This window comes from Anopheles marshallii, chromosome 3 (assembly GCF_943734725.1).
Source record: "Anopheles marshallii chromosome 3, idAnoMarsDA_429_01, whole genome shotgun sequence".
Taxonomy (NCBI): Eukaryota; Metazoa; Arthropoda; class Insecta; order Diptera; family Culicidae; genus Anopheles; species Anopheles marshallii.
The window spans coordinates 73,435,905-73,459,483 of record NC_071327.1 but is presented as its reverse complement, the minus strand read 5'-3'; the positions used below and the strand labels follow the sequence as shown (position 1 = coordinate 73,459,483).

The following is a 23,579-nucleotide window of genomic DNA, read 5'->3' as shown; positions in this document are numbered from 1 at the left end:
ACCTAACTACTTGCAAGCCCATTTCACGGCTCGGATTTGCGTGAAGCTTTCCATGTTCACGTACAGTTGGGTTTTGCTCGTACTAGTACGGTTCATAGAGCTTACTTTGCCGATATAGAGGAAACAGTAATTATGGATGTGATATTTCATAAAAGAACTGTGAGAGAATTTTCATGAAGTAGACTTTTTTCCTTATTTTGCATTGAAAGTGCCTTTAACGAAACATTGTGAAATAGCGAAATTAGCCAAATACTAAATTATGAAAGTTCCATCTGATTCAAAGGCAATAATTTTATTTCTGTTTATTTTGCTACTTTCGCTTAAAATCTTTATTAGTGTTGGTGAAAATTTGTGTGTATTTGTTTAAGCAAAAATAACTATTAATGGAAAACGAATGGTCTAAGGAAAGGAAAATGTACAAGTCATAATGACATTTACAAAACACGAACTGCCTCTAACCAACACCATCTGCAAACGGCCTGGCTCCGTAAAAGCTCAGGATTCAGGATTCAGCAAATCGATAAAGAAGGCAAGAAACCAATGAGTCATCCAGTCGGTGGGAAAAAGAAAGTGTCGGCCCTGGTAGCCGTATTTTCCTCGATGGCAAACCCCAATCGAACCGTAGAAGGAAATAAAATCAATTTTACACTCGCAACCACCTACCGCACAAACCGACCACCCCTTGGGCAATATCACAGCGGCTCACGCTGGAACTTGCAACACCACCGTTCAGAAGCGCCCGGACTAATTGGTTTGTTTTAGAGCACCCGCCAAAATGACCCGCCGGCAACGGTTTGTAATAACAATAAATTACACAATTTATACAAGCATCCCATTTGCGCGAATCCTGCTTACCGGTCGGGGTAGCTCACCAAGTGCTTCTGCGCCCACCCGCAAACAACACCACCGACTACAGGCTGCCGACGGATCGGTCGTCAAAGTGCATTAGCGTTTCATTAGCGATTCATTTTGCCTATCTTGATTGAGTATCCACGATAAATGTCGCCGGCAATCCTTTCACTCCCGGTGCGAGATGGGATTGTTCACCAATCACCTCGGCCGCCGCTGCGCCAGGGCGACCGTTGTCACACCGGTCCGGCCCCCGGACGGTATGGCCGAACCATCAGACTGAGCGGATGGATGATTGCGCGAAGTAGGTTAACTCGTTATCGAGATTTCCGATCGATTTGTTCGCTCAAACTGATTAGAGGCCTTAAATTTGTTATCGACTGGCGAATGGGTCGGCTGGCGAAGAAAAGGTGCTAATTGAGAGGTTTTCGCTAGGTAAGCGCTTTCTGGTGGGATAAGTTTCGCTACCGGGACGGTAGCTTACGACACGTCGGTCGGTCGCTATAAGTGGTCGGTTTGTCGAAATCGAAAATGAAGCTGTTCGATACCAATCGCACGGGTGTGGCTTATTGATGGTTTCGTTAATGGAGTACCTCAATCGATGCTTATGGGTTTTGGTGCAGAATTTGCTGGAGCAGGGAGGTTTTCGGGAGTAGCAGCGAGAAATGTTAAGCAGTTGGAACGTGTCCGTGGGTCAGTTGGTTCGTTTTCATACCATTTGGAATTAATATGCTTGGGGAAGAGCTAATGTTTAGGGTGTGAGTATTGAAGTTGAAAGTAAAAGTTCAAGGAATTTTTAATTCTTTACAAATTGACCAACGTAACTCCACCAAATTACTTAAAACCAGCCATTAAATCCATGTATCAATGATTAATCATAAAGCGATGATAATTTCCAAGTCTAAGCTACTTTTTGACAAGTTGTTTCAATCAAAGCTTTACGACCAATAAAACACCATACGTTGAATGCTTAAAATAGGTTGCCCAGTGCGACTACCGCAAGCATTAATCAAGTCATGAATACTTCAGTGAAGCCTACCGGCACCATCCGCCTATAGCCGGGGCGTAGAGATAGACAACGGTCCACTTTATAATTAATATCAGCTCAACTTTGATGAAGATCCCGGTTTTACCATGCCGCTCGGCTGCGGCCATAGCGTCGTCCAGCAAACAAATATTGATATTCATAAGCAAATCTTTGTTTACCGCTACCACCGGTGCTGGCGGTAGGAACGAACTTGCGTTTCTTATGGAAGCTCTGGCCCAACACGTGCACCGCATAAGGCTGGCTGTGATGAAGAATAGTTCAGAGGAAAGTATAAACATGATTAAGACGTATCATCTTGCCAATGATTGGCGTCAGCATGTTTTGAATGGCGAATGGGACGGTTCCTGTAACGGGCCTGTATATTTAAACAGGGCTTTTATTCAACAGTAGCTAGGAGAAAAGGTAAGGTTGCCTGAAATCTTAAAGCTTGTTGTGAATTTCACATGCTTGAGAGAAATTTGTCAGCGATTTAACTTTAAAGTGAAGTATGTTTTATTATCCATACATTATTATTTGAAATGTATTTATTGTTATGTGACTTCAATGGTGGAAAACTGTATCTTAAAAAGAGCCTTAAAATTTGCCCAACTAACACATGTCAATGAAACCCCCAGATTTGAATTTTAAAATATTTCAAAATTATTGAAACATTTCCGAACACAAACTATTCACCATGTGATTGTTGCTCAGATGGTGCACTTTAAGGTGCGATTTAAAAAGGGAGAGGATGGAAAAATTCCATCACCGTCACGAGCACACAGGCGGACGGTTCTGGTATGTGGAATTTTCATTATGACTTTTAGGCTGGATTAATTAACTCGCCAGGCTGTTCGCCGGGCGCTGCAAGCGATCGATAGCAATAGCAGTCAGCTTATATTTATCACATTTTTCATCACACCTTGTGCAACGGGAAGGTACGGCTCCGACTGTGCCGCTCGCTGCTCGGAGTGGTACGATGCCAGGCTGCCCGGAGGGAGCGAAAGAGCAAGCGAAAGAGTGGTAGGAGGCGGGGTTGCTGTCCTCAGGGTGTAACCGGTTCATTCGTAGCCGGCTGTCGTTTGCCAGGACACCCGGGCTCGGGCCATGTTGATGAGCAAGCGACTTGCAGTAAAGACCGCAGCGTGTGTTTCGAGCAAGTCGAACAGCATCGGATGAAGGAAATGAATTTGTCCGCCCTCCACCATACGCCATTCGGTTTCGCTACGAGTATCGCCACATTCACACATCATCATCATCATCACGGGTTGTGAGATGGGTATGTATAGGTAGGATCATGATTACGCTTCTTGCTGCTGCCCGCATGCCCCGGTGTGGAGGTGTTGCCGGTGCCACAGTTGGATACCCGCCTAAAACCCGAAGCGAATAACTCCTGAAGACTCCTTGCCGGGCCTGGTGGTGCTAGGGCGGTAGGATAGTAGCTGGCTGTGCCGGGGTTGTTGTCGGTTCGCACTGAAAAGTCATTCCCGCCGTGTAAGTGAGGCATGAAAATTTAATTTCTACCAAGATCTTACGTCATCTATCGTCCCGGGGCTTTGCCCGGTTTTCGGAAGCAGCCCCGACGGTCCGTTGAATACATTCATCGCCCCGATACCACGTCAGCTGGCCGGAGTTCGCCCGGTCCCCAACAACGCTGGAGGTAGCCTTTTTGCCTTAACCGAAGCGATTTCAATCGCAAAAGTGGTCCTTATTTGGCTGATCTTTTATCAACCCCACAAGACAGTGATGTAAGCACGGTAAACTGGGCCAAACCCGTACCTGTGTGTTTGAGGAGGCCACACTGACAGAAGTGGTTACGGAAAAACCTAACACACACACACACATACCCACAAGTTGTGAGATAAATAACGTACCCCGTGGCTTACGGATCCCGCTGTGATCGGAGAAACTAGCAGCGGGAAAAAAAACCCGAGAAACAGAAAATAAAACTAGCGCGAGAAAGGCAGATGGAAAGGTAGCGAACGAGTATAATGAACCCGGGCAGAAGGGATCTCCGGGGCGGTCTCAAATGGATGGTGAAAGGTTGATGCGCGCTGTTCCGTCGATGGTTTTTCGTGCCCAGTGCCGTGTTTCGTGCCCGTGCACAACGGGTTTTGGAAATTGATCCCCGTTGACGAGGTGTGCAACCATAAACCAAACCGGTAGCACAACGAAACCGAGCCGCCCCGTGCAAATGAACGCGCCATGTCCGAGCAAAGTGGTAGTTTGGTAGGAGAACGGCAAAAAGAATCCTTACGAGAGAAAAAAACCCGGGAGAGTGAGAGAGAGAGCGAGAAAAACCACCACCCAACACCCGGCGGTGGCCGACGTCGATGATGGGATCCGGTGCGGGCAGTGCTTCGAGGCGGGAACTTCACCGCTATGCATATTTTACGTTCCGGGTTTTTAGATTATAGAAAAATTATCAGATCCTAGCAGGAAATACACGGACGATAAGCGTATCCCATTTCACACGCCCTGCACTGGCTGCTTGGATGGCTAGATCGTGCCATTTGTTACACCGTACCATGCAAACAACAGCAGCTGAAGGAAGCTTGGCGAAAAGCTGACAAAGACACGCCGAGAACAAAGGATCTCCGAGCGCGCGTGGCATATTGACCGAGATGTACGGCAAAAAAAAAACACACACACACACCCCGACTGATGTAAATAGCACACATCATAAAAGTTTGCTGCTTTTTATCGGTCGTATATTACATGTGATAGAGTTTCACCGTAAACGACTGCACGTGAGCTGTTTGAGAGCAGCGTCATAAGCGGTGTAAATTGTATCCCTTTTAAAAGTTATCATTTAACAGACTGTGTATAATGAAAGGCATTACAATGTCTATAATTTTCCTACGATATTCTTAAAAATCTTCTTTTTTACCAATATTTTGAATGTGCATGATGCTATTCTGAAGTTATCCTCGGATATCCCATCAGGCATCCCGAATTCCCATAATCATTAAGAACATCATTGAGAAATGCAAGTGGCACAAAGGCGCACAATAAATCCTCACAATCGATGATCTGTACTCGCTGCCATCTCTGTCCTGGAACACACATTCCATACATCAGTACTAACCCGCAAGACGTGAGATATGAAGCTGCCGAGGCCGAACTCCAACTCCAGCAGAACAAACGGAACAATGATCGTGTTAGTATAAGCGTACGAGATACAGTGAGTTATTTATCGATGGTACGTGCTATAAATTACGCCTGGGCACTTCAAACAGATTTACCGGAGCCCGAAGTCGTACCGCTTCCACGACGCGAACGGCGAGAAACAATTACACGTGCGGAACGGGCTACGAAAGGCGGAGAACAAAAACCCATTCTTAGCCTCATGTTCATTTTAAAAGAAAAACGCACCGTTTAAGGCAATTAAGTATAATGCTCGATGATAACGGTTTTTTTTTTTGTATTTGGGAGGTTAGCGGAAAATGCTCCACAGGGAATACGGGTGGGCCGCGTGAAAATTGATTTCCATTTGCTGTGGTTTTGCAAATGGAATTTCAAACCATGTGTGATCGTAAATCTGCAACTAACAGGAAACTAGCGATTTTTCCTCATCATTTAAATTCCTTGTCTTCAATGTTGCTTTTCAAATATCATCCATTACTCGCCATTGTACGTACATGAGGTGGCGTTAGCAATCGTTGAGTAAATGTTCCAATTTTCACCTATGTTAGGTGGGCACTCGAGCAGCAGCCCGCAATGATCATGTGTGGTACATTAGATCGATGTTAACTACTTTACATAGTGTTGGTAAGCTTTGTGTGCCTGAAAGTCCTCATTTTCGCCGGGCGTGAATGCAAACCCCAACCGGAGGATGCGACGGGTTCGTTGTCCTTGTTTCGGTTGTCGCCTTTTTGTTTGTCGTTGTCTTCCACAGCCGACTCGAGTTTCCGACTGACAGAATCGGCCTCGGTGCCTTGACTGGCATTCGTTTTCATCATCGTCACTGTCATTGTCATCGTCATCGCCCGGTGGAGTCATTATGCTTCGCAACTGGGGCGAGATAATATAAATGTAGGAATATAAATTTTCTCCGGCAGCTCTGTTCATCGCTTATTCCTGTTGGTAGTATTTTTTTTTCCAACCCCGGGTTTGTTTGCTTCTTCCCTCAACGCTCTGCATTCATCGTTTGGTTCTTTCTTTTCTTATCGTGATTTATTTCATCCCTAGCGCGCTACCTCCCGAGCGTCTCGTACCCGGTTTCCCGTTTGAGCGGGGGAACGTTGTTTAGTTCACGAGCCAACAACAATCTGAATCCCGCGCAGCGCGGCTGAAAGCGGACAACCAGTTTCCTATCATGGTGAATCGAAAAACCATTCCTCTGCTGAGCGCCCGGAAATGCTGTCTTCGTCATGAGTCAGGAATCCGGTGCACGTTTTCCTGACGCTTGGGCTATCACAGCTTGCCGTTGTTGCCCGTCGCGGATAGTTATGATGATTTTCGTTGGAGTGTACTGTTTAGCTGAGAGGCAGTATGTGTAGTACGTCTGTTAAATACGATTATATAAACTACCGGTTTGGTAGTATATTAAGCGTATCAAAAGCATATTGGATCAGATGTTTATATTTTTATGGCGTTATAATGGTGTGTCGGACATTACCTTCGACTAGTCTATCCAGGAGTGCCCATGGAGAAATATCCATTATATAAATTTTAAACTATTTTATGGAATTTCTTTTACGTCTGGACGTCAAAATTAATATTTGTTTCTATTTCCTGAACACAATTCTTTCAAAACAGCTTTGACAAGCGTTTAAGACGTTGGATTAATTTTGTTGAAGTTTCGTAGCAGACTCTTCGCTGTATCTGTCGAATATGAAATCAAAAACAAAACCAAAAGCTTAGTTTAGCTAAGAATAGAGGGAAAGGCGACATAAAAAAAAACACATTGAAGTCAAATTCTTCTTCGCTCACACTTTTTCACTGTGAACCATCTTGCTGCTTTCCTCACCGGTCGATGCTTTTTGGTCGGCAACGCTGTCCAACACTGTTGAGTTCTTTATCAAGTTCGAAAGCAACTGCCTGCTGCAGTAACTGCAAAAAAGCAGGCTTTCACGTCAGCACGATAAAAGCTAGAAAACAGCTGGGCAGGACAGCAAAATGTGAAGGCCATTTTGCTGAGACGCTGCCACTGAAGGCTAAAATACAGCAACGCCACACAAAAACCAATGCGAAGCGCGAGCGAGAGCGAAAGTGCCGGAACTGGTGTAAAAAAAAGGAACAAGCACGAATGGAAATAAAAATACAAACCTTGACGCATATTTTATTTTTGCTTGCGTAAACTTTATCCCAACTCCGTTGGGACCGCAGCTAATTTGAATGTAAATTTTGTGGCTGTTGTCTGATTTTGAAATTTCCAGTATTGAAGTGATATTATGAATAGGTACCCGTTTTACGATCCTTTCGGAGGGCGCTGTTTGATGTGATCTCTCGAGAGTTTGCCGGAATGATTTTGGGCCCTAAACATCCGTTAGGGCATTGTATCCATAGTGTGTTGTATGTTCCGTGGGAGGAAGCAAAACGATAAGAAAGATTAGATGTAGATTGTATGGTGAGTAATGGACCATTCCGATAGGAGGTAAAATCATGAGGGAGTTGTTAAAAGTTGTTGTCAGTGAAGTTTATATGGTTGCAGTTCCTAATACAGTTTACATAAATTTTAACAATTTCTTATCGATATGTTAGACATTAGGCTGTATAAAAATATTGCTATGAATTTCAAAATATAATTGAAATCGTAAGGTTACATCGCAATAAATCAAGTAAATGAAACAAATAAGGGTAGCTAATAGTACGTCGATGGAAATTTAAATTTAATCTCTCATTTTCGTCAAGAACATTCGTTAGTCACAATGCAATTAAATTGAAGTGGATTGGAGATAATTGGATGAACACGTCGTCCACAATGTTTGCTATAGATTGAGTTCTTTGGTTGGTCTTTATTGTTGCCTATTTTAGTTTTATGTTCACTGATGTTTATGTTTCCATCTTCTTTAATGTATATGTAGCTGGAAGTCTTTCACATTTTAGTTCAATAATGGTGTTGTTTGACCCTTAGACTTAACTGTATTGAACAAAGTATATCTTGTCTTCAATTCGAACCTGGGTGGAATTGTATTTTGTACTAATCATGAATATTTTTTTAATATGGTCAATCAAAGGACTAATACAGAGGATAAAATACGACCCGAAAACTCTCTCACTAACTCAAATTTCGAATATCCAGGTTAAGATATGCAGGATAAGACCGACCTCTAATTTACAAGCAAACAACATAGAAGAATTATAATTGACGCGTATATCTATGGATTATTAAAGTAAATTAACTTACAAAATTATTATTATTATTCAAAATTAAGTTTACGTTAGCACAAGCACCTTGTTAGTTTTTATTGTTGGGGATATTGGCTTGATTGCTTTTTGTGCCTCCGACACACTGCAACAATGCGTATAACCCTTCCGTAGATCTTTGAACTCTTTCTGATACCATCCGTACTGTGAGCAAATGTCTTGGCACAGTGTTTCTGCCCTGGTGGCGAACGGATTGTTCAGCGTGATGAGGGCAATACCCTTGCCGGTTGGCTGATGAACTATCACCTTCCACAGCCATTTCGGGACTTCAACCGAACCATCATCGCCTAAGCTCAGCGCAACCGGACGACCGTTCCTATCGGGCAGCTGAAGAATGTCGAACACGCCGCTGTACACGTGCACGGTGTCATTTAGTTGTGCAGCTACTTTGCGAGCTGCATTCTCCACACGCAACCAGTTGCCTCCGTTAACAACCTGTAACGCAGAGAAATACTGTAGTGCCTTCGATGTCGATGAGAACATGCGCCAGACAGCTGAACACGATCGTAAAACAAGTTCGACCCGAGTCAAGGTCATGCGAATTACGGTAGTTTCGGGCCTTTTAAGATGCCGAACCTGCATTGTCTTACCTGCCATTCCGGGGCAGCATTTATAAAGAAATAGGTTGCTCCCGCCCAGCTATCAAGAACTGCGTCGGCATCGGGTGTAAGATGCCCTTTGGCCAGAAATGACGTCGAGTTAATGTATTTGTTCGCTTGCTCAGTTGAACCAAGTAGCGTAGCGAATCGTTCCTGCTGATGACGTTGTGTGTACACAGATGCTAAGCGCACCGTCGTTGTTATTCCGCCCAACTTGAAAGCTGGCCGATTGTTGTTGATTTGTGGATCTGTAACATTGGGAGATTGAAGAATGAATTCAATTGGTGTTGGACGTGTCTGATGAAAACTTACGACTGATCACTTTTCCAAGAATGTCATGCTCGCTATAAATAGTGGACGATTTTGCAGAGTTGTAGCACACCTGAAAATACTTGATGAATGGTACACCTTTAATATTGAAGCCTATGTCGTAGAGCTGTCCCGATCCATTTGCGCACGACTTGTTCAAGGGTTCAATCGCTCCAGAAACAGCCGAACTGCAGCTGATATCTCCAAAAGCGGTGCGTTTTGAAGATCCTCCAATACTGAATTCCAGCTTGTCGATGCACGAGATGACTTCGAGATCAGTACCAGCTAGAATGAGTACACAAATCAGTTGTTTCGCTCATGGAGTGCTTACACCACAAAACTTACTATTGGAAAGTGTATTTTTGGCCGGTGAGCATCCAACCACCACCGTCTCTGATCGACGCCATTCGAAGAATGGATCGGAAGGCTGCAGGAGTTGGTACTGATTACCAGTTTGCTTCAAAAACAGTGGCGCATGTTGTTGAGTGAGATTCCCGTTCAAGTACACGCGACATCCTGCAAATTGCCAGGGCGAATTAGTATCGCAACAATTCATGCGGCACGTGCAAATTAGTCTGCAAATGTCAATTTCTGATGTCGACAAATGAACTGCTCCGGAAGCACATGTAAGCACGCTTGTTAACAAAACCCTACCAAGGGAGTTGTACTTCGGGTGTTTGAATTGATTAATAATTTGGCCCCGGCAAAGGTAATTCCGGCTCAGGAGTCTAGATTAAAATAAATTAGACACGACCCTAGCTGCAATGTGAAAGAGCTTGTGCGGCGGATTCGCACTTACACTGAATGTAGTGTCGCTACATTATGGGTTTTCGTAATGTCTTTGCTTACCGGCGGTGGCACTGTGCAAAAGCGTAGATAACGTTATCAAAACGACGGGCAAGAACATCACGCTCGCGACCGCTTGTGCGGGGTGTGTTCCTAGCGTTCGGGGCGAGTTCTAACAACAGACTGTATGCAAACCGCCGTTGCCAGTCGAGTCCAAGCGTCGAGTGCTGCCACAGCAATGTAGCCATTGCTTTGTTGTGTTTGGGGTTTTGTGTGCGCGTGTCTGTTTGTGTTTGAATGTATACACACAACACCGCCGGAATGCCGTTGAATCAGCTGCTAGATGTCGCGCGATGTAATCATATGCGTTCACCAACACCAAGCCGAGGCCGGCAGCATGCGAGTGGTGATTGTGTCACATGTTGGCGTCAACAAAACCCATCTCTACCGGTCGCAGCGCAAATGTCTCAGCAAATAATCATCACTTTAATTGCCTGAGAATGTGTGTTTTTTTGCTGTTGTTGTTACGTTCGGTGTAACAGCAAACAACGTCCTGGGCCTGGTAATGGCAGATGTTGCAGTGCGCTGCATAAACGATCTTCAAACGAACTACGGGTGCAAGTTACCGTACAAAGAGTGAACCATTAACTAGAATAATGGTGGTACGTGTGCACTTCCTGCACATATTGCATCGGACGCAAGGGACTCACACACCGCGCAAATTGCCTCTTCAACTCTCAAGTGCCAAACGTTGAAGTTACCGTATGATAAAGCAACTTATGAATGCTGTGAATAAATTATTTCTTTTAGTAAACTATTAAACCGGAGTTAGGATATTCAAAGGATGTTATCATTATGGATCACTAACAACTTTTTTAGAAATAGTAATAGTGAGTTTTAGACAACTTATTATTAAACTGATTTTCCTTTTTCTTTGATTAGCCTTTAGTATATACTCCATTATTGGTGTTAAAAAATGTTGAACTTCAAATAATCATGCCCATTTAACATTTAGAAAGCAGTATTCAGCTCACTTTTTTGCAGATGGTTTTTCGTATCATCAAAACTACAGTCGCGTAACACGGATCTTTCCGTTCTTAACAGCAAAATATGGTTTCCATTCTCATCGATTGGCTCGGCAAATGCTATTGCATTTTCTAAAAAAAAAAAACGGGAAGGCCCATCGTCCACCAAGTACAGCCGGTTTTATTGCAAAATGGTTCGATTCGCTGGCGAATCTTTTACACTCCAACACTGTTTACATAGCGCCCCGTACAAGCACCGGCCATGCGATGGGAGGGAACAAATTCCACCGTTTCACACAAAACGATTCAATATCATGCAGACTCACCCGCACCGAAAGGGCACCGGGTCGCGGGGTGTGGGACGGTGCGGTTGATCGACCTTCTTGCGAGTTAGTTTTCGCCGACCCGCTACCAACACAACTACCGGCAAAGATTGATTTCACCATTTTCCTCCCCACAACGACGCGCTGTGTTGGTCGGTGGCGTCTACACGGGTTGCCGTGGTTGTAGTTGTGAGTGTAGCCGGTACATACAGCTGCTTGATAGGGACCATTTTCCCAGGCGTGTTGGTGGCAAGCGAGCTTCCCGCGTGTGTTTCGGTGGAATAAAAAGAAAGCGGAAAAACCGGCCCTGAGTAGTCAGCGGGGGCAGAACTGACCAACGGCTGAGCTTCGTTGTCCGGTCGTTCACTTGCCCGACCGCGCCCCGAAACATGGGGCCCGGTGTGGCGCGAACGTACGTATGCGAAAGCATGAAGTAATATTTGAAATTGATATTAGCAGTAGGCACCGGCTGATGGGAAATTGGAAAGGCAGCGAGGACACAGGGCCAGGGCCGAAATGTGCGGCATATAACTTTTTAATACTTCGTGTTTCCTTTTGCGACTGGCATCTTGCGCCTTGTGCGCGGTTTGCCCTGTTTTCCCTATCCCTGCCCATCCACGAAAAGGTTGACTACCAAATATTGGTCCATATTTTGAAATACTGCCGTGTTTTATGGGCTCGTAAAATTATTTTAGAATTTTCACTTGCCGCGCGCACACGGAGTTGCGCTGTTTTTCGCGACCACAGTACCCTTACCTTGGTGGATGACACACGAATGTGCAGCGGGCTTGAAAGATTGTGAATGAAAACAGGGACAACCGTCGGGACGGGTGCCGGTGCGCCGTGCGGGTCGGAATATCGTTTTCGGAATTTCGGTACTTTGTTGACATAAAGCATACGAAAATGGGAAGAATGAGCATAAAGATGCTTGCTGCTGTGGGGCGAGCATCCGGACCAAACCAGCAACCGAACGGAGCATATTACGCTGGAAAAGCAGGAAGTTTCCCGGTTTGATGATCGCTGGCCTGGCCTGGCCCGGGTGGTGGTGTATGGGAACTTTTTCGGCGAAACAGCAAAGCACTTTGAACAAAGTGGAAGGATACCCCGTGATATCGGTGCTGTAACACGAGCGAATGTGTTTGTGGGAGCAAAAGGCATCTTCCTCGCCCATCTTGTTCACCCCTTCAGGCGCACGGAAGATTGTAATATTTGGCTTATTATTGAAACATTGTCTGAGTTTGAAAGACGGAAAAATAATAAAGTGCTGGTAAGGAATAGTTTGCGGGTTTGTTGAGCTTAAATTCTTCTATAAACATTGAAGGTATGGTGTAGCGAAACCGAGTCGAACAACGTTTTGAAAAGCGTCGAACCAAATGTGCAATACGTGGAAATCATCTCGGAAATTTCCTCGTTAACTGGAATTTATCTATTGTTTGACACCATGAATTTTCTTTTTCTCGTCCCTATAAGTTTAAGGAAAAGTGCAAGCAAATGTCTATTATATTGCATTTGTTTCATATTTATTTCGTCTTGAGTTTCATAAAGCCAACGATAATGTAAACTCTTTCTCTCTCTCGTGTCCTGTTAGTTACGTTGATATGTCACGTACCAGCGTACATATTTATTACAAATGGAAAGCCAAAATGTATCAATAAATCCCACCGTATATACGCGAGCGGCAAAAGGTTCTCCAAATGTTATTTCTCCTTTTACCCCTTCATCCCAACTAGCATTTCTCGCAAATCCCTCCACCGATGCTTCAATCTATAGCATTGAACTTCCCAAACCTGTATTGGAACCAGAACGGCTTACACCTTCCTGCACATTCGCATGTGCCGCTCCGTTGTGTATGTGGCTTGATGCAGCCGTGGAGCACATAAATTTTACATTCTTTTGTTTCGCATTTAGGAAGATCCACCGATAAGACCATTTACATCACCAGTATGCTTAAGCTTGCTTTATGCTCGGTCGCAGCGAAGATTTTTCCACTGCCTTGCTACCGAAGGCCCACACGTGTGACCCGCACACACACACACATATACACACCGGGCGGCTTTTCCGTCGGTGTGAGCGAGGGTTTGGCAAGCGAGGGCGGGCGATGCAGGAGGCAGATTTTACTGCCTGTCTGCCCGGAAGCGTGTGCAGGTCGTACCCGGCTGGTTGATCCGGGACGGAGAACCGTTGGCGGAATGTCTTTCATCAGCCCCGTGTCACGGCGCGTTGAGCCGTTAAGTCGGCCGAGCTCGAGTGGTTGGGAAAATTCGTGGTAATCGAAACTTCTACGCGAGGCCTCCGCGTCGAGCTGGGGCAAACGTACCGCGCGTGTAAAGAAAAGCCATCAAACTACCATCTCGTACACTGCCGGCTTTTTTTGTGTGTGGCAGCAGGGCGGGGTAGGGTCGTACGAAGCAGAAGAAAAGCCAAAGTAAATATCTGATTGGTATTCATAAAATGTTTATGCATGATAAAAGTATTTGCGGAGTAAATAATCTTCCCACGAGAATGGGGCCATACATGTACCCGGTGCGCGCAAGGTTTTTCCGACGGTGGTTTTCCACGGCCCTTCCGGAACGTGTCTCCGGTGTGGTGAGTTTTCCTTCGCGGTAAACCAACCAACGGGACCGACGGGCTGGTGGAAGATGGGCGCAGTGGGGATGGATCCCACCAGTGATGCTGCCAGGCCCGAGATGCAACCCAGCGAACACGATCCAGGCCGATAGCATGGCACACATACTTTACGAACTTCGATGTATAGATTGTCAATTCCCCGGACCTTGCTTGACGTAAAGTTGAGAGCAGCAGCGGCAGATTGAATGTGTGACATCAACGTCGATCTGCTTGCTGGCTGTTTGACTTCCCTGAATCGTCTCAACATCGGAAACGTGGCGAACGAGGAGCGACGTGTTGTCAAGTGCTTATATTAGGCATCATGGGCCATCATCCTCCGGTACCGGCTTAGAAACGGTGGATGAAAAAAGAAACCAACCGGGAGGAGGCAGTTCCGAGAGTAGGGCACCTATTTCTGGTGTAATAAAATCATCATCATCGTCACCAGGCCATCCGCCGTCCGATTTTCCCCCTCCGGCCAGTCGTGCGTCACCGTCCTTCGCGACGTGATGAGATACGGCGTGACCTGATTTGAATGAAATGCAATATTTTCGGTTTTATTCAATAAACTTTCCAGGATGGGGATTTTCACTCAACTTGATGGTCGCGTAACGAGTACGAAAATGTTTGACGAATGAATTGTGCTCTCGTGCTTCGAGTGTGCTACAAAATACAGTCGGGTGTGGCACGAACCCGCAGACGGGAATGGATTTCTCTAGAATGTGTGTATGTTTGTTTGTTTTTGTTTGTTTTGCTTCTCATTCCATTTGCCCATCTTTCACACTTTTGTGCATTTATTCAGCGTAAGTTGATGGAAAGTTTTCCTTTGGACATCGGCGCTCAACGTCCGTCAATCATCTTAAAACGACGAGTGTGATTGAATCGGAGCCAATGTAAACCTTTTTGAGGTTAGTTTTGGTGCAACGTAAGATAGCTGCGCCGTGAATGGCAATATCAAAATTGACGTTTTTCGGATTTTTTGAAGTCGAGCTCAGGTGAAGTATTCATTGCCTATCTACCGCTACGGTTGTATGAAGAGTCTAATAAAATCACAAATGACATTTGTCGATTTTTGAGTTTTTTTTCTGTTTAAATGTCTAAAATGGAGCGAGGTATAAATTTTTATTGATTAAATTACATGGTGTGTTTAAATGGCAAAGTTAGTGACAACGATGGAACTCTGAGTCAAGTTGAACCAGAAAGTGTGGAGGTAAAACTGAAGTTATTGCCAGTTATTCTTAAGCTCGGGGTTTGAATTTTGGTAATTTTGCATATGAATACAATTGAGCTGTCAAAATATCCGAAAGAGTGGAGTATTATTATCTTTCTCTAGATATTCACAACTCTAACGATAGAATTCCAATGCCTTGTAAAATGTCGTATAGACCTATGGTTGATTCTTTTTACTTTTGTTTTGTCATACTTTGATCAGGATGTAATTCTATGCTTTAAATACGAATACAACTGCTGATGTAATTAGATCCTATGTTTCAATAAATTATTTGTTATTAAAACGTACCTTTTATTGTATATCATAAGATCATTATGATTTCAGTAATAACTTTCTCACACAAATGTGTCTTACATTGGTTCATTTCGTACGACAAGCAGATTACTTCTGGTCGCACCAACGGAAAATCTTCCTACACAATCTGCTCTGCTTTTTTTGTCATGACAATGCCAACCCACCCACATACACCTCCACAAGATAGTTTCTCGCACATCACAGAGCAGGGGTGAAAACGAATTGCTACAGGACATTCGCCATAAATTAATGAGCAATACTTAACCACAAACCTGGAGAAAGTTGCTTGGAAATATTTCGCCAACACACGACCATCCATTCTGCCCCATTGTCAGGGCCATTAGTGCAGGTGAAAACGGTTCGCGGTACAGGGATGCGGACGAAGACAAAAGCCAAACCACAAACGAACATGTTTTCCTACTTCCCCCTTTCTTTCGCTTTGTTACCGTCCGTACCGGGTCGATTTGGTAAAAGGGCCGCATAAAAACAAAGGGGGGATGTTTTCCTTCATTTCGTTTATTGCACACATCCTTTCCAGCACGCCCAATTCTCAACTGGTCCGACCAGCCGACAAAAACAAAAGGCCTCCACAAAATCTACTGTACGGGACGCTTTTTGTTTGAAATATCTTCGATTGTATCGATTGTATTGCTCCTTCGCTGGTGTTACGTTTCACCGCGAGGTGAGCCCTACCGGCGGGATTGGACGGGAGGGACCTTACGCCTGCAGAGACTTACCAAAACGGGTAGTCCACCGGATACGAAGTCTTGGAAGGGAAGGGGTTTCCGGGGGTTCTGTGCTATCTGGACGGTATGTTTCTGTTTTTCCATCACCACCATAACTTTAGCATTGCGTGTGGCCATCGATTTCCGGCAATCCCGACATTGGCAGATCCCATAATCGGTAAAAAGTGCGTCGTTCGTATGGTTGATGGAGTCATTTGTCTGGCATTATGCCTTATGGTCAGTCATTGTTTATGTGTACCGTGTACCGGACGGTGTTCGTGTGGATGGGTGAAGACTAAACCCTTACACGCACACGGGATTTTTGGCCTACTGAGGGCTGCCCCATTGTCGTAATGGCACCTTGGCCCTGCGCTAAGGAGTGTGAGCAAGATTGGAGTGTGTCTGTTAGGCGGTTTATTTTCTCCTGGCTGTTCGCTCTAGTTGTTTGTTTGATTGTCCTATTTGTGGCACCTTTTTGGCAAGCGGTCTCTGTCCGAATGTCCAAAACATGCAAAGGATATACCTTAACCTGCCGACGGGGGGGTGTATGTGGCGACCATTGTCGTCGATTGTTTTCTAGCTCGTTTGCCTGCCCTGCCGAACCGAAGCCAAAACTCCAACGATTTCCAAAGCAAGTTCGCACTGGGGAGTTTGATTTATCGCGGTACGTTTTAGGCTAAATTAAAGATTATTTATAACCTGTAGGAACCATTCAGCGTGAACGATAAATCAACGAATTGGAAATTAAGGTTCAACTCCTGGTCGCTGACCATTTGCGATTATGGGCATCCCGATGCGCCACTTGTGTGGGGCCCAGCACTTGCCCATAAGTGTGCATGGGAAGGTAAGGGGGGCCGAATAAATCCGTTCCCGTAACCGTAAAAGGGTTTCACCGTATTAAGCCCTTTCGTCTTGGGCCAGCACGCACCGAAAGCACGTCTTCTGCACGAACCGAACCCCGAAAACAGGTAGGGTCGATTATCGAGATTTAAGGAAGCATTCATAAAATTGGATAAATTCCGTCAATAAATCAAACGAAGGCCGCTGTGCATAGTACAGCCTGTTTTGCCATCCGGGTAAGCTAGATTGGAAAAGAATTTTTCCGTTCCTTCCCAAATAACTAGCAACCACTTTTGGGGCGGATAGATCGTCAGCGGAGTACGTCGGTGAAAGATCTATCAACGCTCGAGGAACGTTGAGCACCGACTAGCGACCGGTAGCCCGGGTAGCTTTTGAACGATGTTAAAAGCAGACATAAATTTGCAAATAGACTTCAGTTTCGCGTGCACCCGAATGTTTGACTGGGAAAATTGTTTCTTATCTTTCAATTAAGGTACATTTTTTTGTGTTGCTTTTGCAACAACGCGCAAACGATACTGCTCCGGCAGCTTTGGAAGGCTTCTGACGAGGCCAGCAGCGGGTGAAATGTTTGCGCTCAGTGCACGAAGTTATGAAACGAAAGCGGCATAAAGGAACTATTTGGTGCTTTTGTTTTGTTCTGCGTGTCGAACGTTTGCGCGATGTTTCGTATCCCTTTGCTTACACAGGTGCACTGAGCAATGATTGTACATTCGGGGCCGGCCCGCAACATAACAATGAAGCGGATGGGTAAAACGCTAACCTGTGGCTAACTGACTCTTCTCGCTTCCAGACGGCCAGGCCGGGGGTAAAAAACGTGTTGAATGAAATAAAAAAAGAACGAGGCAAAAAAAAGCCAACAACATAAACTCCAAGAAAGGAAAACATCATCATAACCGGTAAAAAGTGTCTGAAATTTTGAAACAAAGGGAGTTTTCCCACTGCCAAAAGGGAATGGAACGCGAAGAGTGAACAATGGTGGGAAAGTAAAATGCTTACCCACCTAGCTTCACATGGACGTTAAAGCATCGGATGAACCTTGCAATAAAGAAACGGGAGTTGCAAGGTGCCTTTAAAACAGCATAATTTCGAATGGTCAAAACGGAACATAACGGAGTTCGGTGAAGAATAGGAACGAACTAAAAAAAAACAAAACCTGCTTCGTCAATATTTGAACTCAACCAAATGTTAGCCTTCCATAACGAACACACATATAGCAAGTAAGTACCTGGGTGCCCCGGCTACCAAAAATTCCCTGTGTTATCCTCGTCCGTCAGTCACCAGCACTACACGGGAACACAATATTCCGGATCTTTCTCCATTCTGTATAAACGATGCTTTTAGGCTGATTTTTTTCGGAGGGCGGGCGGGAAAGGAATAATTTAGTTGTCTAGCGTACGGAAGCTAAACGTGCATACAGCAGTGGTGTGCATGTGTCTGTCTGTTTGGCATGCCCGAAACGAACTAATACGGGCATCCGATCCGCTGAGGATCCGAAAATTTCCCTAGAGGGGTTAACCTCCATCCTGTCGGATAATCCGATTCACTTTCTTTTAACTCCATTTAAGAAGAAAAATGTTGATTGAAAAAAGAAGCCGTGCTGGAGTGTTGTAGGTTAGGGAAAACATCGCATATAAGTGATCGATTTGCGAATAATTAGCAATAAGTCAATTTTGCTGATTGGTGAATGTCATTGTAGTATTGGATTGGTGATTGATGAAATCGATGATGACAGATGAATTGCACACAGTATCTAGTTTTTCATTCATTGTTAAAATGATACAAACTATTTTGGAACTATTTTTTGTATAATTTTCCTCCGGAGATGTTACTCCCTTGGTGTTACTCCACAATTGATAAAGAAAAGATTGACTGAACTCCCTAATATCGGTCTATTCAGTTAAGATCTCAAAGGACAAATTTTGAATTTTATTTGCTTATTGGAAACTAAGATTTATTTTCCATTCGGCTTGGCCGTTTGATTGGACATCCCTATACCCAGCAACTCTATGTCTTCTACCGTCTATGAGATATGAGATTAGGCTGGAGTATAACTTTCTTCTTGTCAATCAGCTTGAATTCTTGTCAGTTATAGAAACGAACTCATAGTATTCAAATTCCAAGCAAATTGTTGAGAAATATAAAAGTCTTCAATAATAGCAACAAATTGGTAGCTAGCATCCAACTAAACCTAGTCCATGGTAAACTACGAGGAGAATAGATGTTTTAAGCGTCATTCGTAACATACTTCATGCGGTGGTAATAATGTAGATAAAGAAAAACACTGTAGAAATAATGCTTTGTGCAATAGTTCAAAAAGCTCCATTTACTTACATAGCAAAACAATGAAATTTTTTAATGCTGTCTGACAAACAATTTCAACGAAGTCACAGCATCAATCAAACAATACAATGTAACTGTCCCATGCTACCAAATGCGTTATTCATACAGTTCATACCTACCATTTTAGTCGACAGCTTGGCTTATGTATGGCAACTTCCAACAAAAGGAACGTTAATCGCTAACCCTCGAAACGGAACATTTAGCACAGGTAATCGTTGCTGATTGCCACTCGTCTTGTCAAAGACCCATTCTGTTGCTGGTACCGGGTATGGTTACCGGGGGTGGCGTTGTTTTTTTTCTTGCATGCCCTTTTTCATCACCATTGAAAGCCGTTACCATTGCCTGCCGCCCGAACTCGAACAGTCATACATGTCATCTGCAGTCTTCTGGCACCGATTGCTCCAACTGTGGCGCACCTATTCGTGAAGGTACATCATTTTCCAACCCAAAGCAGAATCCTTGCAACCTTGGCCATGTTTCCGCCATTGGGGAAGGGAAGATGCATGGAAGCATGGATGGGTTCTCTCTACCATGACAACAGTCTAATGACTGATAAACTACTAGCGGGTTTGCCTTTTGTCGGTGCTAACCATCGTTGGTTCAGGGAAGCAAAAAAAAAACAGAAAACAAGGGCGATAGCAAAATCTGGGCTTCAGTCTGTACGACAATGGACGGATTGGTTGTAAGAAAGCGGGCTAGAAAAATATGAGCAAATAGAATATAGCAGCAAAAACGATTCAGATACGGTGACAAAGCGTCCGACAAGAACCAAAGAGCCCCTGAGACCTTTTTTTTCCATTCACGTTGTCCACAGGAAATGATTCCAGCCAGACCCGTCCAGGCGGACGGATTGTATAATTATGGGACTTTAATCCTGGGGTGGCCGCTTCTGGCTACCGCTGCTGACTTTGGCTTCGAAAGTTGAAACGAAAAGCTAGGTCTATTTTTAAATTATGCTTCATGTCATTCCTGTTTCCATGGCGCTCCTCCTGGCCGGCGTTGTGCATCCGGCACGAGTCCTATTCGCCTGCCTGTATGCTGCCTTGAATGCACATATTGTCCTTGGTTGGATTCCTTTCGGTGCTTTTTTTTTGTTTTATTTTGTTCTCTGTGTCTCACTGCCGAGCCCGTACAATGTTTCATTTTTCGGAGCAGGAGTTATTCTACTGCTTCTTTTTTCTACCATGCTGTCCGCCCTTAAGCTCGGTTGGTCTTCACGGCCCTGCACCACCATCACCCTGGCGGGAAAGAAACCGACCGAGTGGAGATATATCACGGCCGGTTCGGAACGCTCGGCATTCCGTTGATCTGGTCATAATTTATCAAAAAAGGGTAATTTATAAGAGTTGAATACTGAGAAAAGCAATCCCTTTTTTACGTTGCGTTGGAAGGCTTTGCCCTGGAGCGAAACATGATGACGTGAATTCAAAAGAGATTCGTGAAGGCCTTCAACATGCTCTTGTTGAAAGTGTCATTAGTGCAGCGAGACGAAGCTGGGTGCAGTAGGGGATGTTTCTCCTCTTCTGAGGGCTACCATTTTGGTCCATTTTTTTCTAAATTAAACTTTCAATACGATGTAGTGGTACATTGTTACAGTAAGGAAAAATTATAAACACAATTATGTTAACACATTATCGTAACTCGGATTGAATATTACTTGATGCGCCGTGGCACTGAATGTCGCGTAATTCCGACCACGCTTCAGGAAGTCCAATTCCGCGACCCTGCTAACGGGCTCGCAACCCTCTTTCTGTCCATTATCTCTCACTCGCACACGATTGCGCTAATTTAACGTCTAATTAGCATGGCAGAAAGTTTTGTTTATTTAATCCCGGAATTGGACCGACCGGTTGACGGTTGTATCAGCTGTTGTCGGCATGAGGACAAATAAAATTAAAACCCCAAAGCAAAAACACAAAAAAAAAACTCCCGAACACCCTTAATGCCACGATGTCGCAAAACTTTCCCAACGTTTTTTTTTCCATTACTCAAATCCACTAACGTTAGATAAATTTTATATTGGGGCCCTTTTTTGGTGCGGGGGTGCGCTATTCGACCCCGGAAGCGAACCCGAGCCCCGGGTTGGTGTAGATGCAAGTAGATTGCTACCCATTGAAACCGAGGCCACGCCGAAACTGCACGTAAATTGTGCCAGAGAATTATGCCATTAGGGTGATGTTTCGCTGACAGCGCCTTAGGAGGTGATTTTTCACTTTGCCCACTGAGTATTAACGCGCGGAAAAAGGGCGTCTGTTTTCTTAAGGGTCGCAGTTATGTTGCCTGCCGGAATGCGGAGACGATTCAACCGGTGGAACGACCGGCGGGAAAGGGAAGGAGCGAGCAGTGTGACGGGAAAGAAGCTAGAAGCTAAAGGGGACCGACTTGAATTTATTATTTCCACCAAATTTATGGCCTTCTTTTTGCTCTAATTGCTGTGTTTTATGCTTTCCCGTTTTGTAGAAGCCGCCAAATGATGCTGTCCAAAGTCCCGGTTGGAGCGGTCAGTGGACCGATAGTACCGGAAGTGGGGCACCCACCGCGGTTGCGGGGTAGGCATCCGTCTTTCAAAACGCTGAAAAGTGTTGACCGGGAAAGCATTCTGGTGGGCCGCGTTTTTTGATGATAAAAAGGACAGGACTAAAAAAAGGGGGACCGTTCCCGATGGGGAGCGTTGCTTTGCTTCCCACCCGTCGGGAGTTGAAGGTTTCAGGCGAAGGTTTTTGATGAAAAAAAGCCTTCCGTCTGATATATCGGCCCTGTTGGATTTGCCTGAAATGCCCCGAACAATGCTTTACGACTGTTGCCCGGCGTATGACTGGGAACAGTGGTTTTGGTGCTTCGAAAAAAGGGGTTTTATGGCACTGCTGGACACCATTAATACTTATTTTTCGTCATTCAAAACCCTTTTGCTCGGGTGGGAAGTGTGGAACCTAAACAACGGATATTTTTGGAACGATTTATTATTTTTCGTCACCATCTCGCTAGGCAATTTTAAGAGCCAAGATCAGAATGATCGTTATGATCGGGTAATATGCGAACAAGAAGCTTGAACTCGTGCTGTAAGTAGAAATATTGCTGGACTTTAATTAAAACGAGTTTAGAGACGAGATCTTACCTGTTTAAAATCACTTAAAGTCTATCAATTAAATTCAATTCAACTCCTTCGCTAATGGTTTACATGCTGTGTTTGTTTCACCCGTAGCTTTTTAGTGCACAACCCAGCACAATTATTCGATAGCCGTCCAATCAACGATTTAATGCTCGAAACCCTCGCGTTCGCGCCCTGTTGAATGACATTTCTCACTGTTTCTCACACATCTTTCATTGCTGTTTTCTCCACAGGCTGCGCGTTTTTGACGTACTTCAGTCCGGAAAGCGCCGTTAACGGTCAGGGCGCGTTACATGAGAAGCAGACACTACCTGGGGTAAGTTTTTACGCGCTTGTACGACGAGCCGCTATTTACCGTTGCTGCTAGTTTTTCGTTCCTCGCTTTTATTTCTATTGCCGCATAAATTTAGATGCTAGATGGTGCCCGAACCGAAGAAATCCAAACGCGCAACACCTTTGCGTGGGGCTTTTGTTTTCGTTTGTTTTTCGTTTCTTGTATTGCGAACTGCCGGAGGACGGAATTCCGATCCCCCCCAACAACTCGTCCGAGTGGTTGTGAGTGCTAACCTCCCGAAAACAAAAGGGGTACTGGGTGCTACTTTTACGATTGTTCGACGCAACACCCCCGAAGACCTGGGCTAGTAAAACAATGCGTGCGGGGCGGTGAGAGAAGATGTTAAATTTATATAGCCCGATTGTTCGGCGAAAGGATTTGACCATACCAAGGATTTGCTGGACGACGGGCGGATGTGCCTCAATCTAGTGCGGTCGAAGACGGTGGATAGAATTGATTTTACTATCGGCAGTAACTAGATCGAGGCCTTCCCCATCTTCCAGTTGTGGCCCTGCTAGGCTCGAAACCCCTCTCGGTGTGTGTCACTCCGGCGTCACCGGCACGCTACCAACACAGCGTCAAGTTGCCTGAGTCATTTTTATGGTCGAGAAAGGAATAAAATAAAACAACAGCTTAACCAAGCAGGGGCAACATTTTAGTACAACCGTCCGCACACCCATCCGAAGTGGAACAAATATCCACCCAGCACGCTGGGGTGGCGATGCGCAGAAGGTGCAGAAAGCGGCCGGATTGTTGGAGCTTCGCGAAAGGCATGTTCGTAGCAAGCAATT

General features: G+C 44.8%; 1 protein-coding gene across 1 annotated transcript in view; it reads left to right on the top strand.

The window, feature by feature from the left end:
* The window catches only part of LOC128715405 (CUGBP Elav-like family member 4), a 303,826-nt gene that overhangs the window by 6,596 nt on the left and 273,651 nt on the right, over positions 1-23,579 (top strand). The window contains exon 2 of the mRNA XM_053810298.1: positions 22,688-22,770. Within this exon, the coding sequence (XP_053666273.1) occupies positions 22,688-22,770 (83 nt within the window). The remainder of the gene's footprint in view (positions 1-22,687; positions 22,771-23,579) is intronic.